The 19,904-nt window shown below is 35.1% G+C and overlaps 1 protein-coding gene and 1 non-coding gene across 2 annotated transcripts in view; one reads left to right on the top strand and one right to left on the bottom strand.

The window, feature by feature from the left end:
• The window catches only part of LOC117695963 (ubiquitin carboxyl-terminal hydrolase 9Y), a 152,662-nt gene that overhangs the window by 84,314 nt on the left and 48,444 nt on the right, over window positions 1-19,904 (top strand). Inside the window, exons 28-33 of the mRNA XM_076706136.1 lie at window positions 8,298-8,406; window positions 8,593-8,739; window positions 10,069-10,215; window positions 14,367-14,589; window positions 16,819-17,039; window positions 18,261-18,451. Coding sequence (XP_076562251.1) covers window positions 8,298-8,406; window positions 8,593-8,739; window positions 10,069-10,215; window positions 14,367-14,589; window positions 16,819-17,039; window positions 18,261-18,451 — 1,038 coding nt within the window. The remainder of the gene's footprint in view (window positions 1-8,297; window positions 8,407-8,592; window positions 8,740-10,068; window positions 10,216-14,366; window positions 14,590-16,818; window positions 17,040-18,260; window positions 18,452-19,904) is intronic.
• On the bottom strand, window positions 7,768-7,874 carry LOC117695969 (U6 spliceosomal RNA). The gene has a single exon (XR_004604767.1). It is a non-coding gene; the product is annotated as a U6 spliceosomal RNA (small nuclear RNA).

Raw genomic sequence — 19,904 nt, 5'->3', positions numbered from 1 at the left:
CTGTCCCAAAATCATCTGACAGACCTTAGTGATAAAGAGTCATTAAGGGCTGATTACTCTGTCTAGGCAGATATAATCAGTCAACTATTCTGCAAGTGTGTCCTTTTCTGGACAGTAATTTGTCTGTAGATGGAAAGAGGCAATTCTTGCCTAGTGGCTGTCACCGCACAACTGGAGTAAATCCAAGGATGCTCAATTTCTTCGTAGAGTCCATGACAGGAAGCTGTCAGGAGCAGACAGGTCTCTAATAAAAATGAACATTAATATAGAAATATTTGTAACATCAATTCTATGGAGTTCTGACATTTTGAAAACCAACTATTCATGTAAGGTAACCTGGACTGTTGTCTGTTAACTCCACTAAGCTATTTCTAAATAAAACATAGAGAACACCCTAACAATAAACTCCAAGCCATGAATTTCCTATAGTCCCTTAACTCACAGCTAACCATCTCAAATCTGTTAAAAAAAAAAAAAAAAAAAGTTAAAGAAGGACTGGGTCTAAGCCTGTATTCCTAAATGTATTATACAAGCACAATGCCCATGAGAGTATCAATATTCATCTCATTTTTATATCATTAAGAAACTCGTACCAATGAAAACCTTAAATTTGAAATCAAAGTAAATTTTGTACCATTTAAGAAATTGTAACTTCATCTTGATATTAATTATACTGATTTCTACCAATAGGTTATGGCTATGCAATAAGTCCTAGCTAATCTTCTCTGTTCCAACAAAACCACTACTTTTCCCTAGAAAGCCCAATATTAACCACCTTAGTCCCCAAGCCCAGGGAATAGGGGCACTGACTCTTCTTTAACTTCTTCAAGCTGACTAAGGACATTGAGATATTAGAAGAGGGGTTGGGGGGAAGAGTAAATTGGTAAGCATCTGACACTGTCTTGAATTCCAGGACATCGGAGGCTTGAGCGGGTCTGCTCAGTTTGTTTGATGAGTAGATACACCGAGGCTGTGTATTCTGCAATATACAATTCTCAGAACAAGTTTTAGTATCAAGAAAAAATTTTTTTTCCTAGAGGGCTGGCATTTTTTTAAAGATGTTGGTTCTAACAACTTTTTTCCCCTTTTTTAATTGGTTAAAATATTTATGTTTCAAATTCTATCCCTTATCCCATTCCCCCCACCACCCAGGAGCCCCTTTATCCCATCCCCCCTCCCTGTGTTTCTATGAGGGTGTGATTTTTCCAGTTTCTATGATGCTGTTTCCATTAACATAAACTGCCTCCTAAATTTCTAAATTCTTCCATTTGTGTTATTAAATTTCCTATTTTTATTTTTTCTTTTTTTATCTTTTTTTTCTTTTTTATCCTTCCTTTTTTCATCTCTTTATTTTTAAATTAGGTATTATATTCGACTTTCAGATTTTATCCCCTTACCCCACTTCCTCAGACCACCCAGAAACCTCCTATCCCATCCCCCCCTCCTCATGCTTCTATGAGGCAGTGCCTGCACCTAATCCCCCACTACCCCCTCTCCCCCATTCTGTGTTAGTTTTTTATGGTACCAAGAAATTCCTCTCCCACCTATGCCCAACAAGGCCATCCTCCCCTACATATACCACTGGAGTCCTGGGTCCCTTCCTATGTGCTCCCAGGCTGGTGGTTTAGACCCTGGGGGGCTCTGGTTGTTTGGTATTGTTGCTTTCCTCCTGGTCACAAACCCTTTCTACTCCTTCAGTCTTCTCTCTGAGTTCTCCATTGGGAAATCCTTGATCAGATCAGTGGTTAACTGTGAGCATCATCCTCTGAATGTGTTAGTCTTTGGCAGATCTCTAAGGAGACAGCTATATCATGTTCTTGACAGCATGCACTTTCAGCCATCCACATCAGTGTCTAGCTTAGGTGACTCTACATGGGATGGATACCCAGGTGGAATGGTCTCCTGATGTCTCCTCCTTCAGTTTCTGTTCCTTGTTTTGTTTCCATATTTGCTCCCTTGAGTGTTTTTGTCACTCGTCCTAAGTAGTTCTGAGGCATCCCCTCTTGGTCTTCTTTCTTCATGTGCATCATGTGGTCTGCAGGTTGAGTCTCCACTATTCCAAGCTTTTGGGCTAACATCCGCTTATCAGTGAGTAAATACCCTGTGTGTTCTTTTGTGATTAGGCTAACTCACTCAGGATGATAATTTCTAGATCCATCCATTTGCCTAAAAATATCTCAAATTCATTATTTTTAATAGCTGAGTAATACTCCATTGTGTAGATGTACCACATTTTTTGTATCCATTCCTCTGTTGAGGGACATCTTGGTTCTTTCCAGCTTCTGGCTATTATAAATAAGGCTGCTATGAACATAGTGGAGCATATGTCCTTATAATATGTTACAGCATCTTCTGGGTATATGCCCAGGAGTGGTATAGCTGGGTACTCAGGTAGTGCTATGTCCAATTTTCTGAGGAACAGCCAGACTGATTTCCAGAGTGGTTGTACCAGCTTACAATCCCACCAACAATGAAGGAGTGTTCCTCTTTCTCCACATCCTCAACAGCATCTACTGTCACCTGAGGTTTTGACCTTAGCCATTCTGACTGGTGTCAGGTGGTATCTCAAGGTTGTTTTGATTTGCATTTTCCCTGATGACTAAGAATGTTGAGCATTTCTTAAGGTGCTTCTCAGCCATTCGAGTTTCCTCTGTTGAGAATTCTTTGTTTAGCTCTGTACCCCATTTTTAATAGGGCTATTTGGTTCACTGGAGTATAACTTCTTGAACTCTGTATATATTGGATATTGGCCCTTTATCGGGTGTAGGATTGGTAATGATCTTTTCTCAATCTGTTGATTGCCGTTTTGTCTTATTAACAGTGTCCTTTGCCTTACAGAAGCTTTACAATTTTATGAGGTCCCATTTGTCAATTCTTGATCTTAGAACATAAGCCATTGATGTTCTGTTCAGGAACTTTTCCCCTGTGCCAATGTGTTCAAGGTTCTTCTTCTCACTTTCTTTTATATTAGATTCAGTGTATCTGGTTTTATGTGGAGGCCCTTGATCCACTTGGACTTGAGTTTGTACAAGGAGATAAGAATGGATTGATTTGCATTCTTCTACCTGTTGTCCTCCAGTTGGAACAGCACCATTTGTTGACTATACTGTCAAGTGACCGACCATAGGTGTATGCGTTCATTTCTGGGTCATCAATTCTATTCCATTGATCTACTTCTCTGTACCAATACCATGCTGTTTTTATCAATATTGCTCTCTAGTAAAGCTTGAGATTAGGGATGGTAAAGTTCTCTTATTGTTGAGAATAGTTTTCAATATCCTGGGTTTTTTGTTATTCGAGAAGAATTTGAGAATTGCTTTTTTTCTCTGTGAAGAATTGATTTGGAATTTTGATGGGTCAGGGATGTTCTCTTATTGTTGAGAATAGTTTTCAGTATCCTGGGTTTTGTTATTTCACATAAATTTGATAATTACTCTTTCCATCCCTGAAGTATTGAGTTGGGATTTTGCTAGGGATTACATTGAATCTGTAGATAGATTTTAGTAAAATGGCCATTTTTACTATGTTTATCCTGCCAATCCGTGAGCATAGGAGATCTTTCCATCTTCTGAGATCTTCAGTTTTCTTCTTCAAAGACTTGAAGTTCTTGTCATACAGATCTGCCTGTCACTGCTTGGTTAGAGTCACACCAAGGTATTTAATGTTATTTGTGACTATTATGAAGAGTGTCATTTCCCTAATTTCTTTCTCAGCCTGTTTATCCTTCAAGTATAGAAAGGCTACTGATTTGTTTGAGTTAATTTTATATCCAGTAACTTTGCTAAAGTTTGTTAGATGTAGGAGTTCTCTGGTGGAATTTTCAGGGTCACTTACATACACTGTCACCATCGTCAAGTAGTGATATCTTGACATTTTCCTTTCCAGTCTGTATCCCTTTGACCTCCTTTTGTTGTCTAATAGCTCTGAGGAGGACTTCCAGTACTATATTGAATAGGTAGGGAGAGTATGGGTAGCCTTATCTTGTCCCTGACTTTAGTGGGATTGCTTCAAGTTTCTCCATTTAATTTGATGTTGTCTATTGGGTATTGTGTCTGATTCCCTTCTGGGTTTCTGTGAGAAGATTAAGGGCAGTGGGAAGATAGTGGATATAGTGAGATAGACTCACTTCTGCTTGGCTGTGTGGGGGTCCCAGTTGGCAGGTGTCTCACCTGTGTTTCTGATTAGGGCAGACCTCCTGGGAACTGGCAGGCTGGAGAGTTCAGCGTGGCCAGGCATGCCAATCTATCACTTATGTTCATTTAATGTATGATGTTCCTAAGAAGTAATTTCAGACGGGATTCTAAATTTTAGGCTAGAACAAGGAAGTAGGCTTCAGACATGAAAATGACTTTGGTCTAGGACAGGAAAGTAGACTCAGATACTTTGGTCATCCCGATAAGCCCTTAGAAACAGTGAACACAGGAGTGTTCATGGAACTGACTGTTTGTGTTTATTGTCTTGTTTGTTCTTTGACTATTTGCATCTATTGTATTGCTAGTTCCTCAGCCTAGAACTGACCTGAATACATGCATATAATTAAAATGGTATAAAAACATAAAGGAGGAGAGGAGATGGGATGGGGGTTCTAGGGAGGGGAAATGAGGAAAGGGGATGACATCTAAATAAATGACATTGTAAATAAATAAAATATTCAATAGAAAATAAAAAATATATAACAGAAAAAGCATGTTTTTGAGAAAGTAAATGGATAGATTTTGTTTTTTGATCTGTTCAGTCAGTATTTGTCCTATGTTTGGATAATTGAGGTCATATTTAAACTTACATGTTTCAACTTGAGTGATAATGAAATGTGTTTGCTAATTGTGACCATCTTGTTATATTTTGATAATGAATGTTATGCAGGGGTCCTATTGGTAGGGTAAGTCCTGAAGGAGATGTAGGGCTTTGCTGCAGCACTGGAAACGTTGCAGGCAAAGATATGAAACTCAGGTTATACTCTGAAGAGGAGCATAGGAAGTCTGGATACAGTGGGATTTGTAGGTGCCCAGATGGAAATTTGGGTGGTTATACATACAGCTGGAAGCATAGAACTTAACTTTAATAAAGATGAGTTAGTTAAAGTTAGACTGGGGAACAGAGACTGGAACCCTGGTGGACTGTCCTGTCCAGCAGGGCATTAAACAGGGGTCTGGGGAGGTCACCTGAAAAAGAGCCTGGGGGTTAGGGGGAACAGGCAATGATGCAAAGAATGGCTATCTGTCTATAGGCTGATCAAATCATAATTTTTACTTTTTCACACAGGGGTTATATACACAAAAATGCAGGAGGGGGGAAGGGGATGATGCAGGAGCATAGGTGTTCAGAGAGAGTACAGATATCTTCCAGAACAGTGTGTCAGCTGGGTGACAGTTCAGGGGACAGGACACTATGACTCCACCTATGATTCACTTGTCCTTATCTAAGTTGGTACTGTCCACCAAGTTCACCTATCTACAAGGTCTTTGACTGAGGCTTGGCAAATTTCCACCTAAGCTGCTTGTTTACAATAGCTTCTAGCCATCTGTTTCAGTGTTTTTCCACAGAGATCCAAGACTTTGTGTTAGAATGCTTGTCAGGCCTATAGCTGACCCCAGGCCTTCAGTGTATAAGCAGGGCTGCCCCTGACATGTTATCTGGACAGTGGACATGTCCAGATAACACTGAAGCACTGACTGTAGGATCTAAGTTACATCAGATGGATTAAGGTAAATCAAAGGTTGGGTTTTCATCAGGAAAAATGCTGGAGGAGGATATGTTAAGTAGGATGATAGAGTTGATTTAGAGGAGTTAGTACAGTAAGGATAAGCCCTGGAGGAAACCCAGAGGTTAACTGTAGCACAGAAGGGAGTGATCAGACTGGTGTAATAACTGTTTTGTTAATTATCTTTTGGACCAATTTGGGTGAAATTTTATGCCTGAATGTAAAACTCTAAGTCACTTTAATTTTCTCAAGCTTTACATTTTTTAATGAATGGTGAGAAACCTATTGCTTGTAAAGAATTAAGTTGTATTTGTTCTTGATCAATATTTTCATATTCTTATATTTGGATATAAATATTTGGATATATACTTTGGATATACATTCTGAAGTCTTAACATTAACCTAAATATGTGAATGTAAACTCCTGAGGTATTTATTTTAGAGATATGAATGTTATATATAATCACATCATGTTTCTACTGTTAAAATGTAAAAGTTTGATTCCCTGCCTCTAAAAAAGAATAGTATACTATAATAGTAATGGAAGTGCTATTATATTTTATATTTTATGAATGCTCATGTGACAATGGTATCTTTTTTCCTTTTGTTTACTGGATATTTTATTAATTTACATTTCAGATTTCATCCTCTTTCCTCATTTCCCCTCCCTAGAAAACCCCTATCTCATCCCTCCTCCTCCTCCTTTTTGCTTTTATACCATTTTAATTACATGCAAGTATTAAGGTCAATTCTAGGTTGAGTAACTAGCAATACAACAGATGCAAATAGTCAAAAAACAAGCAAGACCATAAACACAATCAAAGAACAAGCAAGGCAATAAACAAAGTCCTGTGATCACTCCCATGATCACTGTTTCTAAGGGCTTATCAGGATGATCAAAATATCTGATCCAATTTCCCTGTCCTAGCCCAAAGTCATTTTCATGTCTGAAGCCTACTTTGTTCTAGCCCAGTATTTAGATTCCTGCCTGCAACTACTTTTTTGTTCTAGCCTACGATTTAGATTCCTACCTGAAATTACTACCTTGTTCTGGCCTAATGTCAGATTCCTGCCTGAAGCCCACTTCCTTGTCCTTGGCCAGTATCATATTCCTGCCAAGCAGCCAATTTCCTTGTCCTTGGCCCATGTCAGATTCTTCCCAAGTGGCCTCAAAGGCTCTCTGCCTCTCCCTCTTTTTTATTTCATAAACAAGACTGAGCCTGTCTTAGATCATTCTGACAAAAATGGCTTTCTTACCTGTCATGGAATATGTATTATCAAAAGTAATGCATTTCTATCTTAGGTTGGTAAGGCTCTGTACAGAATCTTACCTGTCCTTGGCTTGCCAACCTGTTAAATTAATAACTCTGTCTGGGGGTCCATTTTCAGAGTCTAGCCATGTACTATGGCTGCCAACATGTCGATGTTGTTAAAGAGAAGCTTTAACACAATGGGCAGGAATAAAAGTATTCCCCAGACAAAAAGGGCTAGCATGATCAAGCTATATAGACCATCCTTGAAGCTTTACCAAAATGAAAATATTGACCTCAGGCCATGGGTAATTTTATCAACAGTATCTGCTGCATCAACATTCAGCATAGCAGCATTGTTTAAATTCATAATCTCACTATCAAAGTTAAAACATCCAGAGAGCTCTTAGAATTATGCCAAATATACTACAAGTGTCTTTAAACTTTTTCCAAATTATAATGACTATCATTGTAATTTTTAGGAGTAACACAAATCCAATGGTATTTGGCATGACTCGAGATGGCTCCTTACTCTTAATCTCTGAACCTCCTTCCAATAATTTGAATAGGATAAAAATTATCAATCCCTTCTTCCAAATGTCTATATGAATCCTCTTGTATATTCAACACATTAGTAACATTTTTTTTGCTAAATGATTAACAAAAGTAGCCTCTTGTGTCAAAGCAATTGCAGAAGCAGTGGTGCTAGCAATTAATGTAATTAAAGCTGTTATACCAGCAATAGTCAAGCCCACTACCCTTTTGCTTCTGCTTAAAGACTGGTTCACTTCTTCCAGTACTTGCAAGTTTTTTTCAGAAAAAATATGTAACTTCACAAATTTGCATGTCATCCTTGCACAAGAGCCATGTTAATCTTCTTTGTATTGTTCCAATTTTAGTATATGTGCTGCCAAATCAAGCACAGTAATGGTATCTTTACAATTACAGGAACTTCAATATTGCATTAGCTGTATTAGGTTTTCATGAATTGTTTGCTGCAAAGCTCACTTCATCAGAACAATTCTGGGAAAGTTAGAGGGAAAAAAATATATTAGTGCACCATATCTTTCATAGTATCTAGAGTGGCATTTTTGTCTTCTTATTGAAACAGAAGTCATTCATATTTTTATTCTTCTGTGATTTTCTTTAGCATAATCCAACATGATTCTTGACTTGTAATGTATTTTAAAAGATTTAATAAGTCATACATTAAAACTATGGCAATATTGTTAATTGATGTTTCATTCTCATGTAAAAATTGGATGTTGAACTCTGAAAAATGTTGTACACTTATCTTTGCTATCAGTTAAGTGCCAATGTGTATTTGTTACCTTATATTGTTGCAGAACCATACGGCAGTTGGCACAAGAACAGTTCTTTTTAATGTGTACCAGATGTTGCATGGGACATAGACCTCTGCTGTCCTTCATTACTCTACTCTTTACCATTTTGGGGGTAAGACATTTTTAATGTACCTGTCAATATGATCTATTCCTAAAAATGAAAGATAATCAAGTAATAAATACAACTTTAATTTCATTTAAGTCATGATCAGTAGGAATAGATATGATATTATGAACATTAAGAGATGTTTTTGACAATTAAGTCAGTACTGATCCCAATATTTTTTTGATATTTCAGAGTGCAGCAACAGAGAAGGGTAAACATTCAGATGTCTACTTCACACTTTTAAGGCGTCTTCTAACTTATTCTTACAACAGCAACATTCATGTACCCAATGTTGACAATCTTCTCAATGACGAAATTGAGTGGCTTAAAAGGGTTAGGGTAAGATTTATAAAATTCAGATTATTTTATTGTTAAAATAAATTTAAAGAGAATGTATTCACTTATTTAAATTGTACCAGAATGTTCTGTATGAAAATTTGCAAGAGGAACAGTTGACTTTTGGTCACAGTTTTTAACCTAATTCTTCCAGATTTATTCATTTTGAACTATTGTATTTACTATGAGTATGTTGTACAAACAGCTCACATAATGACAGCCAACAAGCAAAGAAAATGTGTTGATGGGCTTCTTGTTTCTACTTCACTCAGGCTTCTAACCTTTAAGATGTTTTAATTCATATTTAGGACATATTTTTCTCTCTTGAAAAATACAAACACCTTCAAAGGTGCTTTGTAATCCCTTGAACTCTCTTAGTCCAAGCAAGTTGACAGGAAGATTAACAATTGCAGAGGTTTTATAACTTTTAAGTATTTATTTTGTTTTGAATACTACAAATAAACTACAGATGGTTATATTCCCTTTATTTTTAATACTCAGAAGTCGGAAGGAATATGATCAGGAATTCAACCAAATTGGCAAACAGCAAGTCGGAACTAAGCACAGGCAACAAGACACTAAAATTCAATGAAATTTTTAAAAGGCAAAATGTTTTTCAATTGGTGATGAATTACAGAAAATGCATAGCTTGTTTGGATTAATTATACTTGATGTTCTGATATTTATTTATATTTATTTTGGTATATCAACCTTTGTGAATTACAATGTTACATTTTAGGGACATTTGTATGTACATATGTTGATTCTCTGTTTGGGTTTTTTGGGTTTTTTGTTGTTTTTTGTTTTTGAGGTGTTTTCCTTTGTTTTTTTTTTTTTTTCAAGGCAAAACCTTACTATATTATCCAAATAGGACTTCAACCTAATGTCCTAGTACCTTAGCCTACAGAGAAGTTGTAAGATTATAGATTACAGCTAAATATGTTTATGCTAGTGGTTTATTTTTAATCAGTGTTACATTTACCAGCCTGAAATCTTTTATAATATAAAGTTCAAAATTTTTAACATTGAGATAGCCATTATTCTAATAGTTTGTTAAACCTACAACTGCTGAAAGATTTCTAAATCCACATTTTTTTCACTGGCACCAAAGAACCTGTTTTTTTATACAGAAATCCTGTTATACTCTTGCATACTCCATAATATCAAAGGGCAGCTGTGGCCACAAACACTAGTAGATGTCATTGAAATTTCTTTTCTCCCAAGATTGTAAAACTTAGAGAAATTGTGCATACATTCTCAGAACATTTATTGTGGCTTCCTACCCCTTCCTATGTCCTTCATAAATTAGACTTGTATTATTTTTCTTTGCAGGATTACATTAAAAATACAGGAGAAACAAGTGTAGAAGACCCAATCTTAGAAGGCCATCTGGGAGTAACAAAAGAGTTACTTTCCTTTCAAACTCCTGAGAAAAAGTATCATATTGGTTGTAAACCAGGAGGTGCTAATCTTGTTAAAGTAAGTTATAAGTTCATAAGTGTATGTACATGTTTGTATGTATAAGTTTAGGAGTGTGCATATTGTGTACATGTTTTCCTCCTTATTTAAAATTTAGGCTCATTGTTTGTTCACCACTAAATGTAGAGCTGCCATTCAAGCTTCCAAGGATTCTCCTTTTCTATGCCTCCAATCTTTAGAAATACTGGGATTCCAGGCACTTAATACTTTTCATGGGTCCTAGGGTTTCAAACTCAGAATCTTATACCAGAATCACAAGTGTTTTTACTTGCTAAACTATCTTCCCCAACACTTTAGTTCCAAATTTTTATTCTGAAATATAGACATACTGTTAGTCCTAGAATTTTGGAGTCTAAGGCAGGCAGCTTTCTGTGTCAGTCAAAGGTAAATGATTTTTCCCAGGAGAAAAAGCAAACTGTTAGGACCTTTTATGTGTTTAGAATATGTTTCTAATTAAGCTCTGTTAATGTGTTGTATCTTTTTTAAATTTTTAAATATTTTAAAATATTTTATTAATCTGGGGTTTTTGTTGGTGGTGGGGTTTTTTTAGTTTTTTTGAGACAGGGTTTCGCTGTGTATCCCTGGCTGTCCTGGAACTCACTCTGTAGACCTTGAACTCAGAAATCCACCTGCCTCTGCTTCCCAAGTGCTGGGATTAAAGGAGTGCACCACCAGTGTCTGGCTTAAGCTGGTTTATTAAGACAGATTTGAATATTTTTCTCTCACTTATTAATTTTTTCAGAACAGTATATTTTGATTGTGTTTCCACACTTCCCTACCTACCCAATTTTATGTTCTCTTTCTTTCCTTCTCCTTCTCCCTCTCCCTCTCCTTCTCCCTCTCCTTTTCCCTCTTCTTCTCCCTTTCCCTCTCCCTCTCCCTCTCCTTCTTCTTCTCCCTCTACCTCACCTTTCTCTCTCCTCTTTCTCTTGTCTTCTTCCCTCTCTCTCTCTCTCCATGTTTTCTAAAACACTCCTTTTAGAAAAATCTGATTTTTCCTTTTCCAGTGGGTATCCATTACTGGTGGTAGAAGTGGGACCCTATTTGCTTTGAACCTGACTGTGCATATTGCCATTGTTTTTGAGATTATATTTTAATTCAGTCTTGTTGTCTCTGGAAGATAGCTATTTGATTGATTGGTGTTGTTCACTACCTCTGGCTCTTAAAATTTGTCTCCTCTCCTGAATAGATCCCTAAGCCCTGAGAGGAGTTTAGGCAAGACATCCCACTTAGGACTTAGTGCTTCAAAGTCTCCTCTTTCTGCATCATCTAGTTATGAGTTTCTATTAATTCCTATCTACTACAGGAGGAAGCTAGGTAGGCATTTGATTGCTGAAGGTTTTAACCTTTTTGTTCTAGTAAATTTTATTTTGTTACTTTATATGTGAACAAGATAGGGGCCATCTTGATAGCTGATCTCCTATTATTTACTTTCAAAATATTTTCTCTCTGTAAAAACTATAATTAAATTTCTGACTTTAGATTTTTAAATATTTTATTCTTTGGCAATTTGATATGTATATAAAGTCTATTTTAATCATATTTCAAACATACTATTTCAGACTCCCTCATTTACCCCCAAATAGGCCAATTTTTTTCATGTCTTTGCTTTTTTGTTTTGTTTTGAGTCACTGAGTCCAAATGTTCTGCCTGTTGGAAACTTGCTTGCCTCTTTGCCTTGAGCTTGTGCAAATATACATATATATATATTATATTATATTATATTATATTATATTATATTATATTATATTATATTATATTTATAATAACTATTATATTATATTTATTATATAATATATATAACATATTTTAGCCATGACACTGTAAGTTCACTCACTATGTAATGTCTAAAGTTCCACAGCTCTTATCTCCAATTCTTAAATTATTTTTGGTCCTTCTTTCATGTGTTCTCTGCACCTTAGAAACTTGATAATGATACTTCATTTAGGACTGGGCATTCAATAGTTACTTATTCTGTACACTCTGACCAGTTATGACTATCTGCATTACTAACTACTGCTGAAGAGGCTTCTCTGGCCAATGTTAGGCTTGGTAGCACTAATATACAAGCAGAAATATTTAAAAGATAAATTGACAACATACCCATTTAACAGTAGTAGAAGCCCTTTGCCCTGCCTCCTACCCATTTCCCTTCTCCATTCTCTGACAGTAGGGCCTGTGAACTCCCAGGACATGGGCTTTTGATAAGTTTACAGTGCCATGCATGAATTTTTTGCATAGAGTAGGGTAGATTAGTCTACCTCTAATCAAAAGGTAGTCATATCCATAATCTCGGGCTAGTGTTGCACCAGTGTACACATCTTCCCTATTAGGTCTGTATTGTAACATTTAGTACCCAGCAATGGGTAAGATGGTATCTTCTCTCCCACATCAGTGTCTTCAAATCACTGTGAATGTAACTTACAGGAAGGAAGTTTTCAGTTTGTTGTGTTTATGTCTCTTGTAACCAAAGTATGCTGTGTCATCTCCAAAATGATTTTAACATCTTGTTATGGTGGGCATTCAGAAGCAGTAACAATAGCTTAGGTTGGTTTAGCTACCTCCGTGGTCTCCTTGACTAAAACTGGGATTTTTTTTAATTAATGACTATCTTTTGGGGAATATGTAAAACAGAGGATAAATGATGCCATAGATTTTATCACACAGTATTTTTAGTGGCTCTTGGTGTGTCATTTCCCAAGATCTTAACTCAGATATTATGATTCTTAGTTTTAAGACAAGAAATCCATTAGGTGCTGAGAAGATGGTGTATTCTTTTGTATTAAGGTGAAATGTTCTGTAGATATCTGTTAAATCCATTTGGTTCATAACTTCTGCTTCACTGTGTCTCTGTTTAGTTTCTGTTTCCATGATCTGTCCATTGGTGAGAGTGGGGTGTTAAAGTCTCCTACTATTATTGTGTGAGGTTCAGTGTGTGCTTTGACCCCAGTGGAGGAGTTAGAGCAAGGACTAATGGAGCTGAAGGGGTTGCCACCCCATAGGAAGAACTATCAACCATCAGATCCCTAGAGCTCCCAGGGACTAAACCACCAACCACAGAGTACACATGGAGAGCCCCATGGCTGCAGCCGCATATGTAGCAGACAATTGCCTTATCTGGTATCAGTGGGAGGGAGGTCCTTGGTCCTGTGAAGACTCGATGCCCCAGCATAGGGGAAGGCTAGGGCACTGAGGCACTAGTGGAAGGGCAGGTGGGGGTGCACCCTCATAGAGGCAATGGGTAGAGAGGGAGAGGATAGGAACTTTGTGTAGGCAAAACTGGGAAGGGAGATAACATTTGAAATGTAAATAAATAAAATAATAAAAATATGAAAAAAGACAAATCCTATGTGTACTATTATGTTTATAATGAAAAGAGAAAAAAGGAGAAACTACAATTCATTATCCCACACTTAGAATTAGATGTATATACTCCTTTCCCCTTCCTTATCTGCCAACCCTTACTCTTTCCATATAGTCCTCTTATTACTCTCTACCTTTGCTACGACCATACAGGATGGATACTAATGAAAAGTATGCTTGAAATTTTCTTTGTCTTTGGTTTGTTTCATATTATACATTCATACATACATACAAATAATTTTGAGGTTGGTTCTTTGTTGCTTTGTTTTTCAAGCCAGGAGTTTTTTTGTTGTTGTTGTTTTGCATTGGCTTTCCTGGAACTCTGTTGACCAAACTTGCCTTGACCACAGAGATTATAAAATCATTATGCAGCCTTATATGATTGCTATTTGCTACATCTGGATTCATCCTGATATTGTGTTCAAATGAGATTTTCTGTCTTCAGATACTGTTTTCTTTTTTCTTTTGTTCTTTTGTTCTTCCTCTCTCTCCCTTTAGCTCAATCTCTTGATTTTACTTTGTAAGTAAAGGAAAAGAGTTTAACTTGGATGTATTTTGTATTTATTTAAAATGAACTTAATGTTAGTTTATGATTTTTAGCTTTTCATCTAGAAAATTTATGGTATTCATTCATTACTCTTATTTTTGGTTATCTGAAACAGTTTTTGAGTTAAGCATTTAAGTCAATTGTCAAATAATTGTAAAAGTATTTTCTTACAAGAAATTTAGTTTTTCTAAACATGTATTTATACTAGTATAATGTGTAATGTCTTTTTCTAACTCCTTAGGAATTAATTGATGATTTCATCTTTCCTGCATCCAAAGCTTACCTGCAGTATATGAGAAGTGGGGAACTGCCAACCAAGCAAACTATTCCAGTCTGTGGTTCACCAGCTACAGTTAATGCTGGCTTTGAACTACTTGTAGCTTTAGCTTTTGGTTGTGTAAGGAATCTTAAACAGATAGTAAACTGTTTGACTGAAATGTTTTACATAGGCACACCATTAAATAGTAAGTAAAATGTAAAATTCTTGTTTACTATGTCTCCATATTTTATTGTTTAAAATGTAAGACCTTTGTAAGCAGAAAGTTTATATATTGAATGCACTGGTATTAATTGTGTTTTGTAATTTAGCATAATAAATTTTATTTAAACATATCTGTCATGAAATCTAAACTCCAAGATATCTAGAACCAGAAATGATGCCAACAGTATAAACATTTAAACACTAGGTACTGTGAAGAACTTTATATGCTTATTTAGAGTGTTACATGTTAACTGAATTCTGAGAATAAAATCATTTTTAAGATCCAAAGAGAATATTCAAGTGACTTATGTGCTTTCCATGCCCTCAATGTGGGTCTGGAGATCTTACTCAGAAAAGTGCATACCTTGATCCTCAAACTAGAGAGAGTGAAGTAGATGAATTTGAGTTCACAGAGTGCTTTAAGGTAGCAAGTTGGAAGATCACTGGAAAGCATAGCAAGTCCTGGGTTTTGAGACATAAAAAGTGGAGGGTGGGAAGTAGATAGTTTTAAGTGTAATGTCAGAATGTAAAATCATTATATTATTTTAGGAAAGAAGCAATACTTATGTATATAATTGGTACTATTATTTAGAAGAAAGTTTAAGACCTGAAATTGTGTTATATACTATCTTTCAGAGTAAAAGCAATATTTTGTTCTTGCATTAACTTAAACAGTAGATCTTCTGTATTCTGGAGAACTTAGAATGAAAAATTATTTCTCAAAATTAGTAGTCATCTATTTGCCTAATACATTTGCATTGCTGACATTTTCAAGGATACCAAAATACAAAAGAAAAATTATTTATTTTCTATCTGTTTCTTGTTCCTGGTCCAGAGGTTGTGTGTATGCAAATTGTGCATGCTCCATGTGTCTGTCTCCTTTAGATTGATTTAACCCACCCCACATAAAAAGAAATGTAGTAAATGTTCTTAGCTTTATTTTATAGTTAGTATTTTTGTCAGCATTTGGAAGTCTGATTCTTTTAGATTTTGTTTTGTTGTTAGTATTTTTCTTAAGACACGGTGTAAGTAGACCTGGAACTTGACTATGTGGGCTAAGCTCACCTTGAAGTCATGGAGTTTGATATCCCTCTGACTCTCAAATGCTGAGAAGAAAGATGTATGACACTAAGCTTAGCTAGATGTCTGATTCTAATTAATATTGATAACTTTCAATTTAATATATTTTTGATTTATGCTGTATTCTTAATTTGTGATAATACTTTTTTTTTTTTTTGAGACAGGGTTTCTCAGTGTAGCCCTGGCTGTCCTGGAACTCACTCTGTAGACCAGGCTGGCCTCGAACTCAGAAATCCACCTGCCTCTGCCTCCCAAGTGCTGGGATTAAAGGCGTGCGCCACCACTGCCTGGCTTGTGATAGTACTCCTAACTTGTGTAATTTACTTATAAATTATTGATGATCCTTAAATTGGTTTTCATTTTTGCCGAGTATAGGGAATTTAAATGATAGGTTTTTCTTACATTAATTTTAGTTATACTGTCTCCTTCTCTTATTACAACAAACAAAATTGTGGATCTAAAGTAAAAGTTCTCAACCAATGAGTTATGACCACTTTGGGGTTTGAATGACCATTTCACAGGGGTTCTCTAAGACCATGGAAAGCAGACATTTCATTAAAATTCATAACTAAAAAAATTACAGCAGTGAAATTAGTTTATAGTTTGAAGTCACCACAACATGAACAACTATATTAAAGGGTCACAGCATTAGGAAGGCTAAGGACCATTGATCTAGACAAAGCAAAAAAAAACTTTATTATGAGGAAAAGTAAATGTTTATGTGTAAGAATTTATTTTTATTAATAGAACTATGGTTTAAAACAGTAATTTTTAAAATTAAGAAGATTGTAATGTTTTATTTATTATAATAGTTTTGTCCACAGTAAATTCAATATATTAATTTTAAAGGTACTAAAGTATTTGTACTCTTTATTCCTCTAATTATTGATGTTTTACTAAATTATAGAAATTCAGTATTAAATACTGTCTTGTACAAGAAGTTCTAGGAAAAGTGTAAATAGAAATAGTATTAATAAAAGTATGGATTCAATTTGGCTTACATTACTTAAAAGAAAATTTTAGTGTTCCAAATAATCTCTTGAGTTAAAAAAAAAACATTGTCTTAGGGTAAAGACTGTATAAATTGAAAAACTCATCTTTATGATGTAAGCATTTTGTTTTCTTCTCTCAGCTTGTGAAGCCCTTGCTGAATGGGAATATTTACCACCTGTTGGACCCCGCCCACCAAAAGGATTTGTGGGACTCAAAAATGCTGGTGCTACTTGTTATATGAACTCTGTAATCCAACAGCTATACATGATTCCTTCAATCAGGAACAGTATTCTTGCAATTGAATGCATGTGGAATGATACAGATGATGATATATTCAAAGATGAAAGACAGGACAGTGAGGTAAGTATTAATCAAGTTTTGTTTTATTTTTCAAAATTGAAGAATGGGTATTCTTACTCTCCCTGTGGAGAATAGTTTATTGTACTGTATTTGATGACAGGGGCAGAATATCTGATTTTTTTACCTCTGGCATACTATAGTTCCCTTTTATAGAATATAGAGTGAAAAGTCCAATCATGCTATTTGAAATTTAAGTTGTGTTTCTAGTAGACCATGTTACTTCTCGGTTGTTGTCTTCAGTACTGATAAAGATGCATAATCATGCTAGCTATAAGTAAGTGGTGCAGACAAAATATAAAACTTCAAAATCTCATTTTTGTTCTTAGTCATTTTATGTTTCATGTTGTCCATACTATAAAATGTTGTCAGCTTGTATACTTGTTTCTATTTCCTGGTTATGAATATATATTATGAAGTTTAAGTATAAGCAAAGATTATAAAAAGATGTTTAGTTATCTGTAAAACAGCTAAATTATAAAAGCTCTCAATTCTTCTATGAAGAGATTACTGTGCTACTACAATTCCTCTTAATAGCTGTAATATTGGGTGTTAATATTTTTATTTCGTGTATTTTAAAACACAATGAATATGGCATTGTTCCCTCAAGATGATATGAATACTAGAAGTTTTGTAAATTTTCCCATGAATCTTGTAAAGACATTCATGTGTTCCCAATCCAGTCTACTTGACCAAAATTTAGAATATTACCCTCATTGAACATTGAATATTAGTCAATGTTCAGAATTTTTTTTATAATTATTCTTTGTATTGTATGTGTGGTGGGTTCGGTTGCTATGCATACACATGCAGAATCCAGTGGACGTTGTCAAGTGTCTTCCTCTATCTCACTTTGCCTTACTCCCTTGAGACAGAATTTCTCACTCAACAGGAAGCCCATCAGTTCTGCTAGCTAGCCTGCCAGAGAGCTGTATCTGCCTCCAAATGCTGAACTACTCAGCTCATGCTCTGCTTTTTATGTAGGTAAAAAGTGCTGTTAGCCATCATACCATCTCCCTAACTGTATTTTAAAACTTTATTACATCTGAAGGAGTTCATGACATTCCACCTAGAAATAAATATGTAATTGTATAAATTGGAATGTGTTTTACAAATGGGAAATTCAAAGTAACGTAAGTCATTTATTCATGTGATACCTATTTTATTTGACTATATTTGAAAAACTTGTTTTGTTATTTTTGTATTGTTTTTGGTGTACTCTAGAACAACGTTGATCCCAGGGATGATGTATTCGGATATCCTCATCAATTTGAAGATAAACCAACATTAAGTAAAGTAGAAGATCGAAAAGAGTACAACATTGGTGTTTTAAAACACCTTCAGATAACCTTTGGACATTTAACTGCTTCTCAACTACAGTACTATGTGCCAAGAGGATTTTGGCAACAATTCAGGTAAATTATTGGTAGATTTCATTTAAATTTTTATTTAACTCGCAGTTAACAATAATCTTAAACTTTTAAACATGCACATTATGATATATAGTTGTAATATTCAAATAATGGTAGTATTTTTATTGTCAGTTTTAGTCAGTTTTTTCCTTACTATATTCAAATAGTAAAATGAATATATTGCCATAATATAAAGAAACTATTCTGTACTGTCAGAAAATATAGGGCTACTATATGTTTTGTGTTTTTGTTTTTATTCTGTAACTCATAAAATGAAATACTAAAGTACAGTTATTTGGAACTGATACTTCTAAACTAAAGCAAATATCAGATTATTTTATCAGTTATTTCTGAGTTTATAAGCTTTATGGGTGTAATTTTTTTCTTTTTTGCTGTGTTTTAAGGTTGGTTTTGGGTTTAGTTTCTTTTATGAGACATGAATTTATGTATAGCTCAGGCTGATCTTGAATCCTGTGTGGCTGAAACTGTCACTAATCCTCCATTCTTTGCTCTCCAAATACAGTATTACAAATGTGACTCAATTATATTTGTGATTCACCATGCTAGGCTTTCAAAAGCTTTTTTTAATTAATATGATAATGATTCATAATAATACTTAAAGTCTTTTTAATATCACTAAATATCCATCACTCTCTTCTCTCTCTCTTTTTCTCTCCCTTCCCCTCTCTCTCTGTCTCACACACACACACACACACACACACAATGTGAGTTTTAGGAAGCATAGTTTGAGGTCTGTTTGCTACAATTTGCTATCATATCTTTGACTCTTGACATCAAGTTTACTTTTCATTTTTGATAAATTGTCTTGTTAGGTTTTGCTTTTGTGTTGTTTTTAATTTGAAAATGTTTGTTTGTTTCTCTAATGATAAAACCAATGCGTTTACTCTTGATATTTTTCTCGATTTTTATGTTCAAGTTACATTCTAGCTTTTTCCATTTTAGGAAAGGGACTCTAATACTTAAGTATCTTAGTTGGGATTTCCATTGCTGTGATAAACCACCATAAACAACTCCAGCTTATATTATAATTCAATGCTGAGGAAAGTCAGGACAGCAACTCAAATAGGAAAGGAACATGCATACAAAAATACAAAGCAGATTTCACAGAGGAGGAGTGTTGTTTGTTATCTTGTTCCTCATGGCTTCCTCAGCACCTAGGACCATCAGCCCAGATGTAGCACCATCCACAATGAGTCAGACATCAATTAGAAAAATGCTTTATACACCAATCTAGTCGAAATATTTTCTCTCTTGAGGTTTCCTCTTTCAAAATAAACCATCTTGTGTCAAGCTGACATAAAAGTAGCCAGCACAACAAATCTGTGGACCCACTAATTTAACAAGAAATTAGTTATTTCATTCAAGTACCTCACTCTTAACTTAAAGGTTTTTTTTAGAATCCTTTAATTATGGCCACTTCTTTCTGTTCTATTCA

Source organism: Arvicanthis niloticus (assembly GCF_011762505.2).
Source record: "Arvicanthis niloticus isolate mArvNil1 chromosome Y unlocalized genomic scaffold, mArvNil1.pat.X SUPER_Y_unloc_1, whole genome shotgun sequence".
NCBI lineage: Eukaryota > Metazoa > Chordata > Mammalia > Rodentia > Muridae > Arvicanthis > Arvicanthis niloticus.
The sequence above is the reverse complement of the archived record's forward strand: the minus strand, read 5'-3'. Positions and strand labels throughout refer to the sequence as shown.